General features: G+C 45.7%; 1 protein-coding gene across 12 annotated transcripts in view; it reads right to left on the bottom strand.

Moving 5' to 3' along the window:
* LOC124719084 (fasciclin-1) overlaps window positions 1–19,294 on the bottom strand; it is a 656,083-nt gene that overhangs the window by 606,935 nt on the left and 29,854 nt on the right. For 11 of the 12 annotated variants that reach the window (XM_047244767.1, XM_047244764.1, XM_047244766.1 and 8 more), the window contains exon 1: window positions 7,735–7,967. The exons of the other annotated variant lie outside the window; for it this stretch is intronic. In XM_047244767.1, the coding sequence (XP_047100723.1) occupies window positions 7,735–7,857 (123 nt within the window). In that variant the 5' untranslated portion in view covers window positions 7,858–7,967. Of the gene's footprint in view, window positions 1–7,734; window positions 7,968–19,294 lie in introns of those variants that run through there. 12 annotated transcript variants of the gene reach the window in all.

The following is a 19,294-nucleotide window of genomic DNA, read 5'->3' as shown; positions in this document are numbered from 1 at the left end:
GTTAACAAATTTCTCTTCTTCAGAAACGCTTTCCTTGCCATTGCCAGTCTACATTTTATATCCTCTCTACTTCGACCATCATCAGTTATTTTGCTCCCCAAATAGCAAAACTCCTTTACAACTTTAAGTGTGTCATTTCCTAATCTAATTCCCTCAGCATCACCCGAATTAATTCGACTACATTCCATTATCCTCGTTTTGCTTTTGTTGATGCTCATCTTATACCCTCCTTTCAAGACACTGTCGATTCCGTTCAACTTCTCTTCTAAGTCCTTTCCAGAATTACAATGTCATCGGGGAACCTCAAAGTTTTTATTTCTTCTCCATGGACTTTAATACCTACTCCGAATTTTTCTTTTGTTTCCTTTACTGCTTGCTCAATATACAGATTGAATAACATCGGGGACAGACTACAACCCTGTCTCACTCCCTTCCCAACCGCTGCTTCCCTTTCATGCCCCTCGACTCTTATAACTGCCATCTGGTTTCTGTACAAATTGTAAATAGCCTTTCCTTCCCTGTATTTTACCCCTGCCACCTTTAGAATTTGAAAGAGAGTATTCCAGTCAACATTGTCAAAAGCTTTCTCTAAGTCTACAAATGCTAGAAATGTAGGTTTGCCTTTCCTTAATGTTTCTTCTAAGATAAGTCGTAGGGTCAGTATTGCCTCACGTGTTCCAACATTTCTGCGGAATCCAAACTGATCTTCGCCGAGGTCGGCTTCTACCAGTTTTTCCATTCGCCTGTAAAGAATTCGCGTTAGTATTTTGCAACTATGACTTATTATTAGTAAAGTACCTAACTGAATCAGAATGATTAAATACGGAAGCTTTTTGTTTTGTCCCCGATCTTTATATGCGCCAGTTTTGTTTTGATTCCAATTAAATTGTTACATCCGCAGAAATTACAGTCACATTCATTTTACGACGTATGATATTATTTCCGGATTATGTTTTCCGAAGGGAATACTTTTCCTCTTTTCGTGGTCAATTACAAAAAACTTCGAAATTACCTAACTGTGGGCCGTAGCTGTTTTCAGAGATTAAGTGAACGGAATCAATAGCACTATTAATTATTCATGACTTTTATGGAAACAGATTACGGTAAATTAAAGACAAATAATTTCATCTCTTGGCCGCACTTCTTCTTATAAAGTTTCCTCCAAAGAAAGAATTGCTCAGTATGCGATTTACGTAAATTAAAGTTGGCCGATTATTAGATTTAAATCTAAACTCAATTTTAATACAGTTTGGAGTAGGTTTTTACGAGATTATGTTACAGGAACAGTGGGGATTCGGGTTGCTGCTTCCTCCCACATACGTCTCCGGAAATGAGCGCAACGAAAAACTCGGACTACCGGGAGTCGTTCCAGCCACGGGTCATTCGCACTGGCACCACACGCACCCTCCGCCACACACCGTCGGGCGGCATAAATGGGGGCAAGGAAACAACGAAATACGAGTGCTTTGTGACGAGCTACTGGAGATGACGGGCCCCTCGTAACAAAATACGCGGAAAAACTCTGACGGACGATTTCGAGTTCAGTTTGCACAATCTATGGACAGTTCGTCTTCGCTAACACAGTCAGTAATGCGAGGTGTTTGTACGTTAATACCATTCAGTATGCGACTCTGCGGATGCAGTATTAAGTAACTATGCTATTTTTGACAGTGTAATGTGCCACGGCGTAGATGACAGCTAAGATGTAACGGCAAAGCAGACGACCGGCTGCAGGAAGCAAAAATTTCAAGTGGGGAGCACTGAGGATGGCAGTGAAAGTGCTCGAAACGCCCTGTGGAGGTTTAATAACACGTGTTTTGGTTTACTTTGTGTAATATTCAGTCACAGTTTCCATTAGACAGTACTAGTTGCTCGAAATAAGTATACGATTACTAGGGATGTGAAAACGAGGTTTGAGTAAACGGAAAGCAGGACAACAGCAGAATACAAGTAGCGGAGTGAGTGGGGGGCGACACAGAAAGGAAAGTAAGTGCAAGAGGAAATTAATGAAAACAGACATTACCTCTTTCATTCTGCTCACGCCTTGCTTCCACCTACCTGTTTTCCTTGCCTTTCTCGTTTCTAGCATACAACTGCAATTCGTCTACACCTTCAGCCATACTGTGCAAACCGCTGTGCGGTGCACGGTAGAGGGCGCTTCACGCTGTCCCATTTATTATGGCTTCTTTACGTAAGGAGCGATACCTGTGTGCGCCTGTAATTAGTCTAACCTCGTCTCTGCTGTCCCCACGGGGAGGACGGGCAGTTTACTGCTGTATTCCTCACTGAACACCACTTCGGAGGCAGCCTTTAGCCGGGTGGCTGTTGACCGTCAATTACGTGTCTGCCAGGATTGGTGAACAACTTACACAGTCCATCACTTTTTTGTACATCAGGCGATAATGTATAGTATATCAAACGGGAATATCGCGTGAAAAACCAGTATTGGGAAAGGTGAATCGGCGACCTGGATTTGTTGAATGCGTTCCGGAAAAGCGCAGTGCATTTGCGAAGGATACAACGTAGAAGCCGGCCAACTCTAGAATACTGTTCCAGTGTTTGGGGTCCTCATCAAACAGGCGTGGAAGCACGAATCGAATGGATTGAGAGACGTGATCATAGGACCGTAACAGGGAGGTACGGTCCGTATGAAAGTGTGTGAGTATGCGTCAGTCAGAAAGTGGTCTTTCATCCACAAAGCGTTTTTTGCACGGCTGTCAATGGTAAGCATGTGAAAGATCCTTTCTATCCGATGACGGTAGTTAACCTTCGGAGCGTAAAGTGGATGAAGTAAGACTTTCTGACTGACGCACAATTACGTACTTTTTTTTGTTAATAGTCGCAGTCCTCACAACACTGTTCAGAGTAGAAATAATTGATTAACCGGCACACAAACACGAAAGTGTAACAGACATGTTGAGGGAACTTAAAAGAAACGGCGTGCTTGCGAGCACCTCTCGGTGGCTGGCTTTTGAAACATTATTCCAGAGAGGCTGCACCGCGAACGTCGCTCATCTCCCGCACGGATCGTCAAAATAAGATAAGAAGTCCGTTTCTTCCTCTCTCCGTCATGCACCGTCAGGTGCATTCATTCTTTTCGTGAACGGTTCAAGATGTCGAAATGCGGTTTCCGGCAAACGATACCACGCAGATGGGGCTGTAATTTTGACTTTTGTCTAATCCTCTTAATTCTTCCACCAGCCGAGCTATTGAAGGAAATATAGCTTCTGATAAATGGAAACAAAAACGTTTTTCATACCGATCGAGAGTTTATGAAAATACGAGTGGAGTGATGTAACCTCCATTAATGTCGGCGCGGAAACTTTTCGCAGAAGTGTCCGAAAAGCGGAAGGCGAGACGGTTTGTGCGGTCCACTTCCCCAGCTGCTACAGCCCTACAGAACGCCGATGTGCAACTCGACATTACGGCAACCGTTATCGCAGAGAATTACCCGATACAGAGCTCAAGCCGCTTCGGAAAACCTAAGTTTTCAAGTAACAGTGTCCAGCAGCAGCGGTCCTAGCACAGTGCCTTGGGGCGCACCAGGAGTTGCTTTAGGCGTGAGAGGAGACGCCAGCAACTCAGTCACTCGCTATTGGAGTGCTCGTTTTCGAAACAGTTCACTTTGCTGTAGTCTCACACTATTTGAACACGAAATTCCGGTTTGGGCCACCCGTGTCCATTATCATATCAACCGACTGATTTCTTGAGTGGTTGCAGTGAACTCCGCCTTACTGTCTGCAAACGAGGCACATAATTCTTATCGAAATACGAGGGTTATTCAAAAAGTAAGGTCCGATCGGTCGCGAAATGGAAACGACTATGAAAATCCGATAAAGCTTTGCACAGATGTGTTGGGTAGTGTCTCTAGTATAACCCCAGTTAGCATCACGTCGCTCTTCTCATTTCTGAGCTCGCAGTGAGTGCGTAAAGATGTCTAGAAAATAGTGTCTGCCGCCAAGTACGAGGGCCTGGTGAGAAATTTCGCCTGAAGCTATGCAGCCAACATTACATAACTGTCGTGCTGTTTCGTCTTCACGACAATTCTCAGCCGCAATGATGCTCCTGCATCTCCCCCTGAGTTTCATCTCTGGTCACATGAAGACAACATTTTGACACAGACAACGAGGTGTAGGCCAGCGTGGAGAATTGGCGGAAAGCACTGGCGGCTGCCTTCTATGATGAGGCTATTGAAAAGTTGGTACAACGCTATGACAAAAGTCTAAGTCAGAACGGCGACTACGTAGAGAAGTAGCTGAAAGGTGTAGCTAATTGTTACAAGTAAAACATTTCTGATGTTCACTGTGGTTTCAATTTGGCAATCAATCGGACCTTACTTTTGGAATAACCCTCGTACTTTGTGATTATGTCGGAAAGTTAGTTGTTTAGAAAACAAGAACTACAGTACTTTAGTGCCAGTAGAAAACTGGATATTATCTCCATCCAGGATAAAGTCATACGTTCCACTTGTCTGACACAATAATCGTGGTGTTCCTAAAAAAAGTGCAGAAAAAACCAACGTTGTAAAAACAGAACGCCTGGAAGTTTGACGTTATGCCGTGAGATGATGACGCTGTAGCGTTGTAAAATATCGTTTGTCATAAGAGGCCTATTTCGGCGTCGTTCACGTCTCCAGGTTATGTCAGGTGGTCTCGATATCCACGTGGCGTCTTTGTCCCAGTTGCTGTCACAGTACTGGACACGTTTGCTCCTCCGGTGTGCAGCTACAGTAGGTGTTAAATTTTTGCTGGAGCAGTTATTTGTGAAGTCGTCGAATTACGAAAGTTGATTTCGTAATGAGGTTACTTGACAACTGTGTTGACAGTTGGGTCAGAAGATATGTTACATGGAACACATGCTTTTTTCATACCATTCTAAAGCTATGTCAGTGGTATACAGCAAATGTTTCACTCCTACAATTGCTCCACCAACATCAGTGGAGCAGACTTGTAGTAGAGTACTGTGACAGCAACTGAGACGTCGATGCCACATGGATATGAAAACCACCTGATACAACCTAAAGATGACAATCTTCATCTGGAACAGGGCAACGCAAAAATACCTGCCTATAACAGCGCGGATACGAAAACTGCGTCTGGATTGAGGATTTCTTGGTACGGAGGACACAACAAGTTGGATGAAGAGCAGTCGACAGATGTAGAAGTATCAACAGTCGAGCCTCAGGGAAGTCTGTTGGGACCCCTCCTATACATGCTGTACGTTGATGGCGTTGCGAACAATACTAATAGCAACGTCGGCGTTTACGCAGATGATGTGTCTGTCTCTAATGGAATACTACTAGAAAAGAAGTACGCAACTATCCACGCATCTCTGAATGAGATTGTGAAAGTGATGCCAAACAGCTTCAAATGTTCAGCAATCTAAAACTGTCCATTTCACAAAACTCAAACTGCATAGTACCTTATGACTATACCACCAGCGAGTCTCAGTTGGAATCGGCCAATTCACACAAATACCTGGGTGTAACACTTCGTGGAGATACGAAACGGAACAATCGTATAGGTTCGGTTATAGGTACAGGTGCAGCTTCACTGGTAGAGTACTGGGGACATACAGTCTACAAATAGCGTTCCTTACAAAGCGCTGGTGCGACCCGTAATAGAATATTGCGCAAGTGTGTCGAACGCGTACCAAGTTAGACTTCCAGGAAATAGCAAACGCCGGCCGGGGTGGCCGTGCGGTTCTAGGCGCTACAGTCTGGAAACGCGTGACCGCTACGGTCGCAGGTTCGAATCCTGCGTCGGGCATGGATGTGTGTGATGTCCTTAGGTTAGTTAGGTTTAAGTAGTTCTAAGTTCAAGGGGACTGATGACCTTAGAAGTTGAGTCCCATAGTTCTCAGAGCCATTTGAACCAAATAGCAAACGTATAAGTTGATAGGTGAAAGTTACGGTGATGTATTTGGAAAACGTGATAATAAAGTCCGTCTTACGATGGTAATGCACACTTCGGAAAGACTTCATCACGAGGGCTTCAGTTGGTTATCACAGAGCCTCCACTAAGAAGTGAACACGTAAAAAATGTTGCTGATTTGTGAATGTTGCTGATTTTTATTGTACTGTATAATTTGCACGTTTCGCTTTCCCTGTGGTATCCCACTCGTGTGACTGACCCGAGTCTGCCAAGCACTGCCACTATGAAATGAGAAGAAGGCGACGTGTTGGATTAACCTGCCGCAGAGGGTCTCGGGCATAGCCTGACGTAGCAGACCACTGAAGATGAGACGTGTGTGTGTGTATCGGGTGAGGGCACTCAACCTTGACGTCATGATCGCCCTTACGAAAATTATCAGGAACGAATGTCGTTAAAAATGCGTACAGTCTTAGCAGTGTTAGAAAACAAGAGGGAATAAGTTTTACATTACTACATTCACTCTTTCCCCACCTCACGCATGGTCGGCCACACCATCAAACATCCTTGAAGAAAGTCGAACTACGGTCAAATGTTCTGATACTGTCAATTAATACCCAAGGAATACAATAGAAAAGGCAATGTAACTACACAGGAATATGTAGCTGTCTCATTTTCCTTAAAAAAAAATAAATAATTAAAAGTCCCACGTAATTCGTTCGAATGTCAGTTAAAACAGAGGGCAATTTGAAAATGCTGAACGCCTGACATTGTAAGTAATGTTATATATACGCACACATGGTTGCACTCTTGGATAATAAAACTGAGATCCTACAGTGGTTCTCAAAATGGATTCATTATTTAGAAGCTACTTACAAAGTTTCAGTACCGGAAGAATCTAGGTACACATCACAGATCCCTAAATATCACATCATCTGTTTAGCGGAATGCTGAGAAGTGGCGTGGCAGAAGACTGTCAAGAAAAATGAATATCCACGTTGAAGATTGGAAGTGTTATTTGTGTTGGATGAACTCTGGGAAAATGCGATGCGTTAGTGAAAGAAAATGCGTGCAAGATGTTAGTGCGAGCAATTCTAGAGCACTGTTCCAGTGATGGAGTCCGTATCCAGTAGTTGTCACAGCAAACACGGGACGAATTCAGAGGCGCGGTTACGAGGCCGCAAGGTAGCTGTATACCCAATACGGAGCTGTGGCAGAGGTGGTCGGAGAACGTTACTGGAAGTAAGACCATCTCGCGGAACGCCGTTGGTTAAATTTAGAGAAGTTGTATTCGAAGGAGACCGCGCGAACATTATGCTGGCAGCTTCGCGTATGTCGGTCCGCCTACGGATCTCAGTGGTCAGCGTGCCTGGCTAGCATTCGGAGGTTTCGAGTTCAATTCCCGGCACTGCCAGGGACATTTTTGCTGGCGGGAAGGCGGGAAGCGGGTGCGCTCAGCGACAACGACCGGGAGAGCCGCATCCAAATGCTGGCACTGGCACAGGTTGGCACGGCGGTCGGTCGGTCCCGGTTGGCCCATTTGGAGCAGAACGCGAAACTTTGCTCCGCTTCGTATACCCCGCGTAGGAAGCGTGAGAAAAAGATGAGACATTAAGATGTGCACAGAGACGTATGGTAGTCATTTTCCTCGCTGAACATACGTATGGAGTCAGAACGAAACTCGACGTTAATAGTGACATAAGATGTATCGTCCGCCATGCACTGTGCTGTGGTTCGCGGAGTATACATGTAGGTGGATCTCGTGCGGTCAGTGAAGGCATACGATTACACTAATTACAGCGCACACGGAGACGCTGCCGGTTGCTACAGAAGCGGGAGTGCGCCAGAGTGTGGCCGTGTTTACCTGTGAGAGGTCCGGGTCGTCGCGTATCTTGTACTCGAGCGACTTCTCGCCCTTGGCGCTGGCTCTGTCAGCGGCCAGCGTCAGCAGCAGCAGCAGCAGCGCGGTCAGCCTCGGGCCCTGCATCGCCGGCGCGCACTCTCTCCCTGCCTGACTACCCCTCAGCACTCGCCTCACCTAACCCTATCCGCTACTCTGTGACTTGCTCGCGCGCCCACACACCTTCCCCGGCCGCCGTCCGCTGCAGACTGGACTCGTCTCTGCGCTCCGCGGCTTGGCGGCCTCTCGAGGTCGCGCTAGTGCGCGCGGCCGCCGCCAGAGGCGCTGCGCTGCGCTCCGCTCCCCGCACGGCTGCCAACGTTCCACTACTTTTTCTTTTTTTTTTCCCTCACCGCCGCGATTGTTGACGGGCAATTTCTTGGCGGGACACGGCACACTCGTAGAGGTGTAGTAAAACAAAGGGCAGCAGCGCCAACGGCAAAATTAAACGCTAGATTCTGCCTTCAAATGTTTTGCTCGTCAACGTGCCGAATCTGTTGTCCTATTTAAATCGGTTGGAAACGGACGTTAGAAAGCAGGATTTGCGACGTCGCGTCGTAGGGACGAGTACGGCCTTCTGCGATTTCCGCGGCGTTAGAAAATCTCTGTAGATTTTCCGTGTCCCACGAAATTGAAATTCTCGTGTGATGATTGTAGGATAACCAGAGTTCCAAAATCGCAATATGGGACTCAAATTACATCTTCAAATGAATCGACTATTGTGGAAACTTCGGTTAATACTCTCTCGGTACAGTAGATTTATGTTTATACTACAACTGCATTCATCATAGCGTTTATTTGGTATGACCCACACTAAAAATACATCAAATTACCGTGCTTTACTAATCGAACAAATACTGTATTCATTTAATGTTATCACGTGTATACAAATGTTCAAAACAATTTCTCGCTTTGCTGTTACAGCTTCAGAAACGGAAGTTCGGGTTTAATTTCCTCAGTAAATACACACTTTCTTTTTGGCATTTCTATGGAAACCTGGCAATATATCACATCAAGAAAGAAACGTAACTTGTGACTGTAGCGGTACAGAACCAAACAACTGTACGCGGTGACCTGAAGCAATACGCTGGTGATGGTCAAAGCAGTGAGGATATGAAATGCAGAGTGGCTGTAGGAATACGAGGAATTAGTAAACATTCAATATAATCTTAAAAGTTAGGAAGTATTTCCTGAAGGTATTACTCAGGAAGTGAAACCTGAATGGTGAGCATTTCAGACAAGAAGAGAATACAACCTTTCGAAATGTGATGCTATGGAAGAATGCTGAAGATTACGTGGGTAGACCGAGTTTTGCAGAGGAGGGCGAAGCTACAAATTGCAGGGGCAGACAGAGGACCGAAGACAGTAAGAGCTGCGTGCAGGCTACAGTAGAGAGACGAAGAGCCTGGCGTGGACAGCTGCGTCAGACCAGTCTTCAGGACACCAAAAACAACAAGGACAAAATTTTTTCTGTAAGTCTGCACACTTCCATGGGCGTTTTCATTCAAGGCAAAATCTTGTATATGTTTACATGGCCATCTTCCGCAGCAGCTGTTGCTGTTGCCGTTGTGGTCTTCAGTCCAGAGACTGGTTTGATGCAGCTCTCCATGCTACTCTATCCTGTGCAAGCTTCTTCATCTCCCAGTACCTACTGCAACCTACATCCTTCTGAATCTGCTTAGTGTATTCATCTCTTGGACTCTCTCTACGATTTTTAGCCTCCATGCTCCCCTCCAATACTAAATTGGTGATCCCTTGATGCCTCAGAACATATCCTACCAGTGGATCCCTTCCTCTAGTCAAGTTGTGCCACAAATGCCTCTTCTCCCCAATTCTATTCAATACCTCCTCATTAGTTATGTGATCTACCCATCTAATCTTCAGCATTCTTCTGTAGCACCACATTTCGAAAGCTTCTATTCTCTTTTTGTGCAAACTATTTAACGTCCATGTTTCACTTCCATACATGGCTACACTCCATACAAATACTTTCAGAAACGACTTACTAACACATAAATCAATACTCGATATTAACCAATGTCTCTTCTTCAGAAACGCTTTCCTTGCCATATCATCTATACTTTGACTAACATCGGTTATTATGCTCCCCAAATAGCAAAACTCATTTACTACTTTAAGCGTCTCATTTCCTAATAAAATTCGTCTACATTCCATTGCTCCCGTTTTGCTTTTGTTGATGTTCATCCTATATTTTCCTTTCAAGACACTGTCCATTCCGTTCAACAGCTCTTCCAGGTCCTTTGCTGTCTCTGACAGAATTACAATACCATCGGTGAACCTCAAAGTTTTTATTTCTTCTCCATGGATTTTAAAACCTACTCCAAATTTTTCTTTTGTTTCCTTTACTTCTTGCTCAATATACAAATTGAATAACATTGGGGATAGGCTACAACCCCGTCTCACGCCCTTCCCAACCACTGCTTCCCTTTCATGTCCCTCGACTCTTGCAACTGCCATCTGCTTTCTTTACAAATTGTAAATAGCCTTTCACTCCCTGTATTTTACCCCTGCCACCTTCAGAAATTGAAAGAGAGTATTCCAGTCTACATTGTCAAAAGCTTTCTCAGAGTCCACAAATGCTAGAAACGTACGTTTGCCTGTCCTTAATCTATTTTCTAAGCTAAATCGTAGGGTCACTATTGCCTCACGTTTTCCAGCATGTCTATGGAATCCAAACTGATCTTCCCCGAGGTCGGCTTCTACCTATTTTTCCATTCGTCTGTAAAGAATTCGCATTAATATTTTGCAGCTGTGACGTATTAAACTTTTTGGTAATTTTACGTCTGTCAACTCCTGCTTCCTTCGGGATTGGAATTATTATATTCTTCTTGAAGTCTGAGGGAATTTCGCCTGTCTCATACATTTTGCTCACCAGATGGTAGAGTTTTGTCAGGACTGGCTCTCCCAAGGCTGTCAGTAGTTCTAATGGAGTGTTGTCTACTTACGGGGCCTTGTTTCGCTTCAGGTCTTTCAGCGCTCTGTCAAACTCTTCACGCAGTATCGTATCTCCCATTTCATCTTCACCCACATCCTCTTCCATTTCCGTAATATTGTCCTGAAGTAAATCGCCGTTGTATAGATCCTCTAAATACTCCTTCCACCTTTCGGCTTTCCCTTCTTTGCTTAGAACTGGGTTACCATCTGAGCTCTTGATATTCATAAAAGTGGTTCTCTTTTCTCCAAAGGTCTCTTTAATTTTCCTGTAGGCAGTATCTATCTTACCCCTAGTGAGATAAGCCTCTACATCCTTACATTTGTCCTCTAACCATCCCTGCCTAGCCATTTTGCACTTTCTGTCGATCTCATTTTCGAGATGTTTGTATTCCTTTTTGCCTGCTTCATTTACTGCATTTTTGTATTTTCTCCTTTCATCAATTAAATTCAGTACATCTTCTGTTACCCAAGGATATCAACTAGCCCTCGTCTTTTTACCTACTTGATCCTCTGCAGCCGTCACTATTTCAACCCTCAAATCTACCCATTCTTCTTCTACTGTATTTCTTTCCCCCATTCCTGTCAATCGTTCCCTAATGACTCTACAACTTCTGGTTCTTTTAGTTTATCCAGGTCCCATCTCTTTAAATTCCTACCTTTTTGGCAGTTTCTTCAGTTCATAACCGATAGATTGTAGTCAGAGTCCACATCTGCCCTGGAAATGTCTTACAATTTAAAACCTGGTTCCTAAATCTCTGTCTTACCATTGTATAATCTATCTGAAACCGTCCAGTATCTCCAGGCCTCTTCCATGTTTACAACCTTCTTTCATGATTCTTGAACCAAGTGTTACGCACTGTGCAAAATTCTACCAGGCGGCTTCCTCTTTCATTCCTTACCCCCATTCCATATTCACCTACTATGTTTCCTTCTCTTTCTTTCCCTACTACCGAATTCCAGTCACCCATGACTATTAAATTTTCGTCTCCATTGTCTATCTGAATAATTTCTTTTATCTCATCATACATTTCATCAATCTCTTCATCTGCAGAGCTAGTTGGTATACAAACTTGTACTACAGTGGTAGGCGTTCGCTTCGTGCCTATCTTTGCCACAATAACTCGTTCACTGTGCTGTTTGTAGTAGCTTACCCGCACTCCAGTTTTTTTTATTCATTATTAAACCTACTCCTGCATTACCCCTATTTGGTTTTGTATTTATAACCCTGTATTCGCCTGACCAAAAGTCTTATTCCTCCTGCCACCGAACTTCACTAATTCCCACTATATCTAACTTTAACCTATCCATTTCCCTTTTTAAATTTTCTGACCTACCTGCCCGATTAAGGGATCTGACATTCCACGCTCCGATCCGTAGAACGCCAGTTTTCTTTCTCCTGATAACGACGTCCTCTTGAGTAGTCCCCGCCCGGAGATCCGAATGGGGGACTATTTCACCTCCGGAATATTTTACCCAAGAGGACGCCATCATCATTTAATTATACAGTAAAGCTGCATGTCCTCGGGAAAATTTACGGCTGTAGTTTCCCCTTGCTTTCAGCCATTCGCAGTACCAGCACAGCAAGGCCGTTTTGGTTAATGGTACAAGGCCAGATCAGTCAATCATCCAGGACTGTTGCCCCTGCAACTACTGAAAAGGCTGCTGCCCCTCTTCAGGAACCACACGTTTGTCTGGCCTCTCAACAGATACCCCTCCGTTGTGGTTGCGCCTACGGTACGGCCATCTGTATCGCTGAGGCACGCAAGCCTCCCCACCAACGGCAAGGTCCATGTTCATGGGGGGCAGAACGATGTATCGTGATTAATTACTCTAATAAGGACGAGGAAACAGCTTCTCACTCTCATAGATTACGATTCGTTTGTAGGCTTGCTGATCACATTGTCAGATTGTACGTAAGAATGGTATACAGTTTTCGGTCAGGGCAATAGAGTAGACTTTCTCCGACGCGAAGCTAATGACGCTGCTCGCCTGCACACTCTGGGAGTCTGTCGGGGCCAGAGAGAAATACAACTCGTGACGTCACACCAGCCGCTTTGCCCGCTCGGCTCCGTCTTGGACCCACGGGAAATCTGTACGCGAATGAACAGCTACCTGTTGAAGGTCTTACCTTTTTCCTGTGTTATAGAGAGCTCGCATGCAATTAAACGCGCAGTTGAGAATTATTGAACTTGTGTGAAATACTTGCTCGCTCCCCACCGCAGACGGCTTGCTGGCTCTCGTAAGACGTCCAGCGTCACGGGCTGTCCGCCGCTCCATGGTCTACTGCCTCTCGATCACGGGCTCCCGCGTTCGATTCCCGGCCGGGTCGGGGAATTTTTTCCGCCCGGGGACTGGGTGTTTGTGTGGTCCTCGTCATCTCGTGATCATTCGGGAAGTGCCGAAACGGGAAATGGAAAGACGTGGAACGTGGCACGGTTCCTGATGACTGCAGTGCCGAGCGCCCCTCAAACCGACATCATCATCGCCTAGGCAGATAAGTAACCTCTAAGTTTTTAGTATTTTCTCAATTTCACGTGCCGGCCGATCTGACCGAGCGGTTCCAGGCGCTTAAGTCCGGAACCGCGCGACTTCCACGGTCTCAGGTTCGAATCTTGCCCCGGGCATGGATGTGTGTGATGTCCTTAGGTTAGTTAGGTTTAAATAGTTCTAAGTTCTAGGGGGCTGATGACCACAGATGTTAAGTCCCATAGCGCTCAGAGCCATCTGAACATTTTTTGTAAGACTGGATGTCATGAACTGATTATATATATAATGACTTTTTAACACTATTAAGGTAAATACATTGTTTGTTCTCTATCAAAATCTTTCATCTGCTATGTCTGTCAGTAGTTAGTGCCTTCAGTAGTTATAATCTTTCATTTATCTGGCAATATTGGCTGTATTGCAGTAGTTCGAGTTAAAGAAGATTTTTGTGAGGTAAGTGATTCATGAAGAATTTATTGTTAGTCAGGGGCATTCTTTTGTAGAGATTATTGAAAGAGAGATTGCGTAGCGGAAAAAAAAAAGAATGTGTCTCAGTTTAGTGATGATCGGAATAAGTAGAGAGAGAAATGGCCGAGTACATAATGCAAGAGGTTTATCAGCACAGTCATTTACAATTTTTTCTAAGGAGACGTTACAATGTCTAATTCAGAAAGGTAATAATCGTCTACAATTAACTGCTACAATATTCCAAACATCTCTGCCATTAGAACATTCAATTTAACATCGCCTAATTTCGCTTATATATGGTATAGACACAGGGTTTTTATATTTCTTCGAATGATTTCCAGTGCTTCCTTGACGATTTGATTCAATATTCCTCATGCTGTCACAGTGCCGCTTCCATGTAGAAGAAATGGCAGCTTTGTCTTGACACCATGTCTTGCCGTGAAGAAGTTGGAGAATTTACTACGCAGATAATAGTTAAATGAGCCACACATCTCGTCCTTTAGCATTACAGATCGCCCCTTCTCTAACTGCTCCTGAATTCCCCCTCGATCACAGATTTTAACTACCACAATGTTATCGCAAACGACCCTGTAATAGGAGCTAAGTAAAGTACCATCTTCCGAGTAAATTACGTTGCCATTGTCAGAAACAAGACTGTAGTCGTTCTGCAGTAGTAACCATAAACCAAAGCATTCGTCTGTTGGTCTCCTCCCTCCGTAATAGCTGAGGCATGTGAAGCACTTGGGAGCAATCCATGTTGACACTTTGAACTCCCACAGAAGACTGATCGGTTGCGGCTGTCATGCTCTTTTTGTACTCTAAATAACCACGATGGCCCGAACTTCCGGTCATGAACTTGATTGTGCGTGCAATCCTAGCTGAACTGCGCTACTTTACGAGCAAGGTGTCCGTGGGAGGGTGGGCGACTGGCCCCCGCGAGTACCGCCCTACCACGCGTACGTTTGTGTTTTGGGTGGACTCGGGTAGCCGCCAGAACCTCGGCCAGCTGCATGTCTGGGGCTGGTTGGAGCAGCGGGTGAAACTAGCAGGCAGCGTCCCTCACAATTTGGCTGCTCTGAGAGGTGTGATCGTCAGCAAAAGGGATTCAGCTAAACGTGGCATACCCGAAGCATCCGAAGTGAGGCCGGGCCGTTACCAGTTGGTAGGGATGGCGCCACATACAGCGTGAGTGCGGTGTGCCCTCAGCGGGACAAAGCTTTACTCTAGCGTGCTCGTGTGATAGGCAGGATAACGAAAATAGCGAGCGGTGGTGTTTAGTGGGCGGGGCTTTTAGGTTCCACAGTTAATAAATGCCGTCTGAAAATGAGAAAAGGCTTGCGCCACTTTTTGGAGATGGCGCGATAGTCTGTGGGCTGGTCGGCGGGTGGACGCGTGCTGTCGCCTGGCTGGCGGCTGCCTGTGTCAACAGGTGCTGGCGGCGGCAGCAGCAGGGGGCGGCAGGCGGGGACAAGGCGTGCAGCGTGGGCAGGGTGGGGGGGGGGGGGGGAGGGAGGGGGCGCGCACACGCACACGCACACACACACACACACACACACACACACACACACGACACACACCTAGAGAGCCTGCATAGGGATGAGAGCGGCCAACCGGACGATACGGCGGCCATTTTTTCTGCCAAACTGCGGGCGGGACTTCTGAATGGCCTGTACTGGAGTAGTGGAGTACCAAAATGGTTCAAATGGCTTAGAACTACTTCAATCTAACTAGCCTAAGGACATCACACACATCCATGCCCGAGGCAGGATTCGAACCTACGACCGTAGAGGTCGCGCGGTTCCGGACTGTAGCGCCTAGAACCGCTCGGCCACACTGGCCGGCAGTGGAGTACACACTCAGCGAATCAAAAGCACAAGATAACGTGGCGAAATCATTCGTTAAATGCCTTTCTTTACAGCTATAAAATACTCATAGTAGCCTACTACGTACAGCACAGAAAAATTTGATACAGTGGCTCTAAAAATTATTCGTTACTTGCATTTATCTGCTTTAAAGTTCGTTTACTAGACATATTGCAATGAAAGTAACGTAAATAAAAAAATATAGTGTATAGCATTTGTTTTGTATCGGAAGTGCATAACGCTAAACGTACCTGTATTACGTCAGATGAATGGAAGTCGTAAGCAGTTGTTTAATTGTGACATGCAAAAAAGTTTGAGACGTCCTGAGTACTTCTTGTCACGTTTTCAAGCTTTTTTGCATGTCTCAAGTAAACAACTGCTTACAGCTTTCTTTCATATATATATATACTGAATACCTCTCGTAGATAACAAACGAAAAATATTTAAAAAAATCAGGTAATGTTAAATGTAGGCTACTGTAATAACGACCAAATATAACAAGAAAGCTACCGTATCCCTTCTACCCCACAGTAAGTAGGCCTAATAAAAAACTGTCTTCAAGAGTACCTACAATTATTCACTACGAATAATGTTTCAGCAACCACGACAACTGCAGAAAACGTGCTTACGACTTGCCTGCGTCAACAGTTTTATATGTAGCACAAAGCAAAAACGACTTACTTCGCATAGATAAGAGTACTTGTTTGGTTTCCACAAGGCTCCTGTTTGACTTATGTCAGCCCTGTTGACTGAGACTGCCCACTGCTTTCGTCTTTCGTCCTTTCTTCATTGCGTGGAAATGCTGACATGCTAAATCCACCTTCGCCTCTACTGGAACAACCAAACGCAACACAACCTGGCATCGTTTACGAACGTCTGCAGAAGGAATTACAGTAATACTGTACAATACTGTACAATTACTAACGTGTTTGTTTCAAACATGTAGGCTTACCGACTTCATCACAAAACGCTTCACTATTACAACTCGTATTTAAGATCGCAAACGCTAATTACGTACTAAAAACGATATACAACTAAATCGAACATGAATGCACAACGCATAACAAGTCTCTCAATAATCCAAATACCTTTTAATCGTTTCCAAACGTCCTCTAAACTTCAATGCAACTCAAAAGCATGGCGAACATAGGAAGCGTGACAGACGTTTGGCAGAAAAAATGGCGCCAAAGCTAATCAACCAATCACGGGCAACTTCACCTGTGGCCACTCTCTCTGTATACAGGCTCTCTACACACACCTACCTACCAACACCTACACGTTCCGTGCAGACACAGCGGCTGTCTGGCCCACCGCGGCTGTCCTCAAAGGTCAACCTGGACGACTGACATTAGCACGTCTAGCCGTTAAAGTCTATACACTGAAGCGCCTAAGAAACTGGTGTGGGCACGCCTATTCAAATACAGAGATATGTAAACGAGCAGAACACGCCGCCGCGGTCGGGAAAGCCTATATAAGACAACAAGTGTCTGCCGCAGTTGTTACATCGGTTACTGCTGCCACAATGGCAGGTTTATCGTGACTTAACTGACTTTGAACGTGGTGCTACAGTCGGCGCATGAGGGTAGCGGTGAAGTGGGGATTTGCCGTACGACTATTTCACGAACGTACCGTGAATATCAGGAATCCGGTAAAACATCAAGTCTCCGACATCGCTGCTGCCGGAAAAGAATCCTGCAAGAACGGGGACCAACGACGACTGAAGAGAAACTTTCAACGTGGTAGAAGTGCAATCCTTCCGCACATTGACGCAGATATCAGTGCTGGGCCGTCAGCAAGTATCAGCGTGGCGAACCATTCAAGGAAACATCATCGGCCCCCTCGTGTACCCTCGATGAGCTGCACGGCACCAAGCTTTAAGCCCCGCCTGGGCCCGTCAACACAGATACTGGACTGTTTTGTTGGTGACTGGAAAACGTCTTCCCTGGTCGGACGAGTCTCGTTTCAAATTACATGGAGCGGATGAACGTTTACGGGTATGGAGACAATCTTGTCAACACACGGACCCTGCATGTCAGCACGGGACTGTTCACGATAGTGGAAGCTCTACAATGGCGTGGGGCGCGTGCATTTGGACAGATATGGGACGCCTGACACGTCTCGATACGACTCTGACAGGTGACGTGCGTGTAAGCAACCTGTCTGATAACCTGCATCCAGTCACGTGCATTGTGCACTCCCACGGACGTGGGCAATTCCAGCAGGACAATGCGACACCCCACACATCCATAATTGGTGCAGAGTGACTCCTCGAACACTCTTCTGAGTTTTAAACACTTCCACTGGCCACCAAACTCCCCCAGACGTGGACATTATGAAGCGTATCTGGGACGCCTTACAGCGTGCTGTGCTGTTCAGAAGAGATCTCCACCCCTTCGTACTCTTACGGATTTATAGACAGCCCTGCAGAATTCATGGTGTCAGTTCCGTCCAGCACTGCTCCAGACATTAATCGAGTCCATGCCCACGTCGTGTTGAACACTTCTGCGTGCTCGCGGGGGCCCTACGCGGTATGAGGCACGTGTACCAGTTTCTTTGGCTCTTGAGTGTAATTATCACCAACAATAACATAAACGTACGCAATTAATTTTTAGTTTGTTTGCAGGTAGCCGGTAGAGCTCTGCAGTACTGTGTGTGTGCGCGCGCGTGTGTGTGTGTGTGTGTGTGTGTGTGTGTGTGTGTGTGCGTGCGTGTGTGTAGGAGGAGTTTGTCAGCGGCCATACGAAATAAACAGAAACGGTTGCGGTTAAAATGGAGAAAATGCGAGAAATTCATACAAACTCCCAAAACTCCCACCCACTCTCACCCGTGACACTACGTCCGGTCGTGGAGAACAGCGTTAAAAGTGTTGTGATGTCAAGCAGAAGTACGGGAGACAAGAGGAAAACTGAAATAGATTCACAGCAATCTGACGCTCGCTGATCACTTACCAAAAAGACAGGTGCGCCAGACATCCTAATAACCCATTACAGGCATACTCATAAAAATTGTAGCGAACAAGTTGAACAGTTCAAAAAACGTTAAAAGTTGTACCACATTTGTTTGATTGTCGATCAAAAAAGAGGGAAGATCGGTCGGCAAATTAGCTACCGCTCGCTAGTGAGAAAATGAAACACCGTCTAGTGTGTGGCACTGAGAGGCGTACACAAAGAGAGCCACAGGGCTGGCTGGCTGGCTGCGAGGTGTGGGCGGACGAGAAGACGCGGGGGGAGGGGGGGACGCCTCAACTCGCCCCACACGCGTCGCGACCGATTAGTGTCGATACCGGCTGAAAACCGATACCGGTGTTTTAGTTTCGAGTAGCCCGAATTTTTCTGTATCTGTGTGGTCTCGGTTGTAACAGGTGTCTTTTTATTTTTTTACTAATAACCGAGTAAAAAGACCGAAGTATCAATTAGCCCATAACCCAGCACTACAATTTTTCATATTTAAATTAATCTCTCTTAAAAAAGGAGTAAGTTTTATCCGTAGAATTTGCATTCGTTTGAAATATTGCTTTATTTCAGTAAACGAGAAAAGTGATCTGTGCTGTTTTAATAACTATGGCAACGGGAACAAGCAAGCAACACGTGGCATAAGAACCGGTACAGCAGTGCCGTGCGTGGTGGCTCGAGTGCGGGCAGAGTGCGGGACCCCGGTCCACACCACCTGGTCCCCACCACCTGGTCCCCCACCACCCGGTCCCCACGCACCCGGTCCCCACCACCCGGTCCCCACCACCCGGTCCCCACCACCCC

This window comes from Schistocerca piceifrons, chromosome 10 (genome assembly GCF_021461385.2).
Source record: "Schistocerca piceifrons isolate TAMUIC-IGC-003096 chromosome 10, iqSchPice1.1, whole genome shotgun sequence".
NCBI lineage: Eukaryota > Metazoa > Arthropoda > Insecta > Orthoptera > Acrididae > Schistocerca > Schistocerca piceifrons.
Note: the sequence above shows the minus strand (reverse complement) of the source record. Positions and strands in the feature narration are given on the sequence as shown.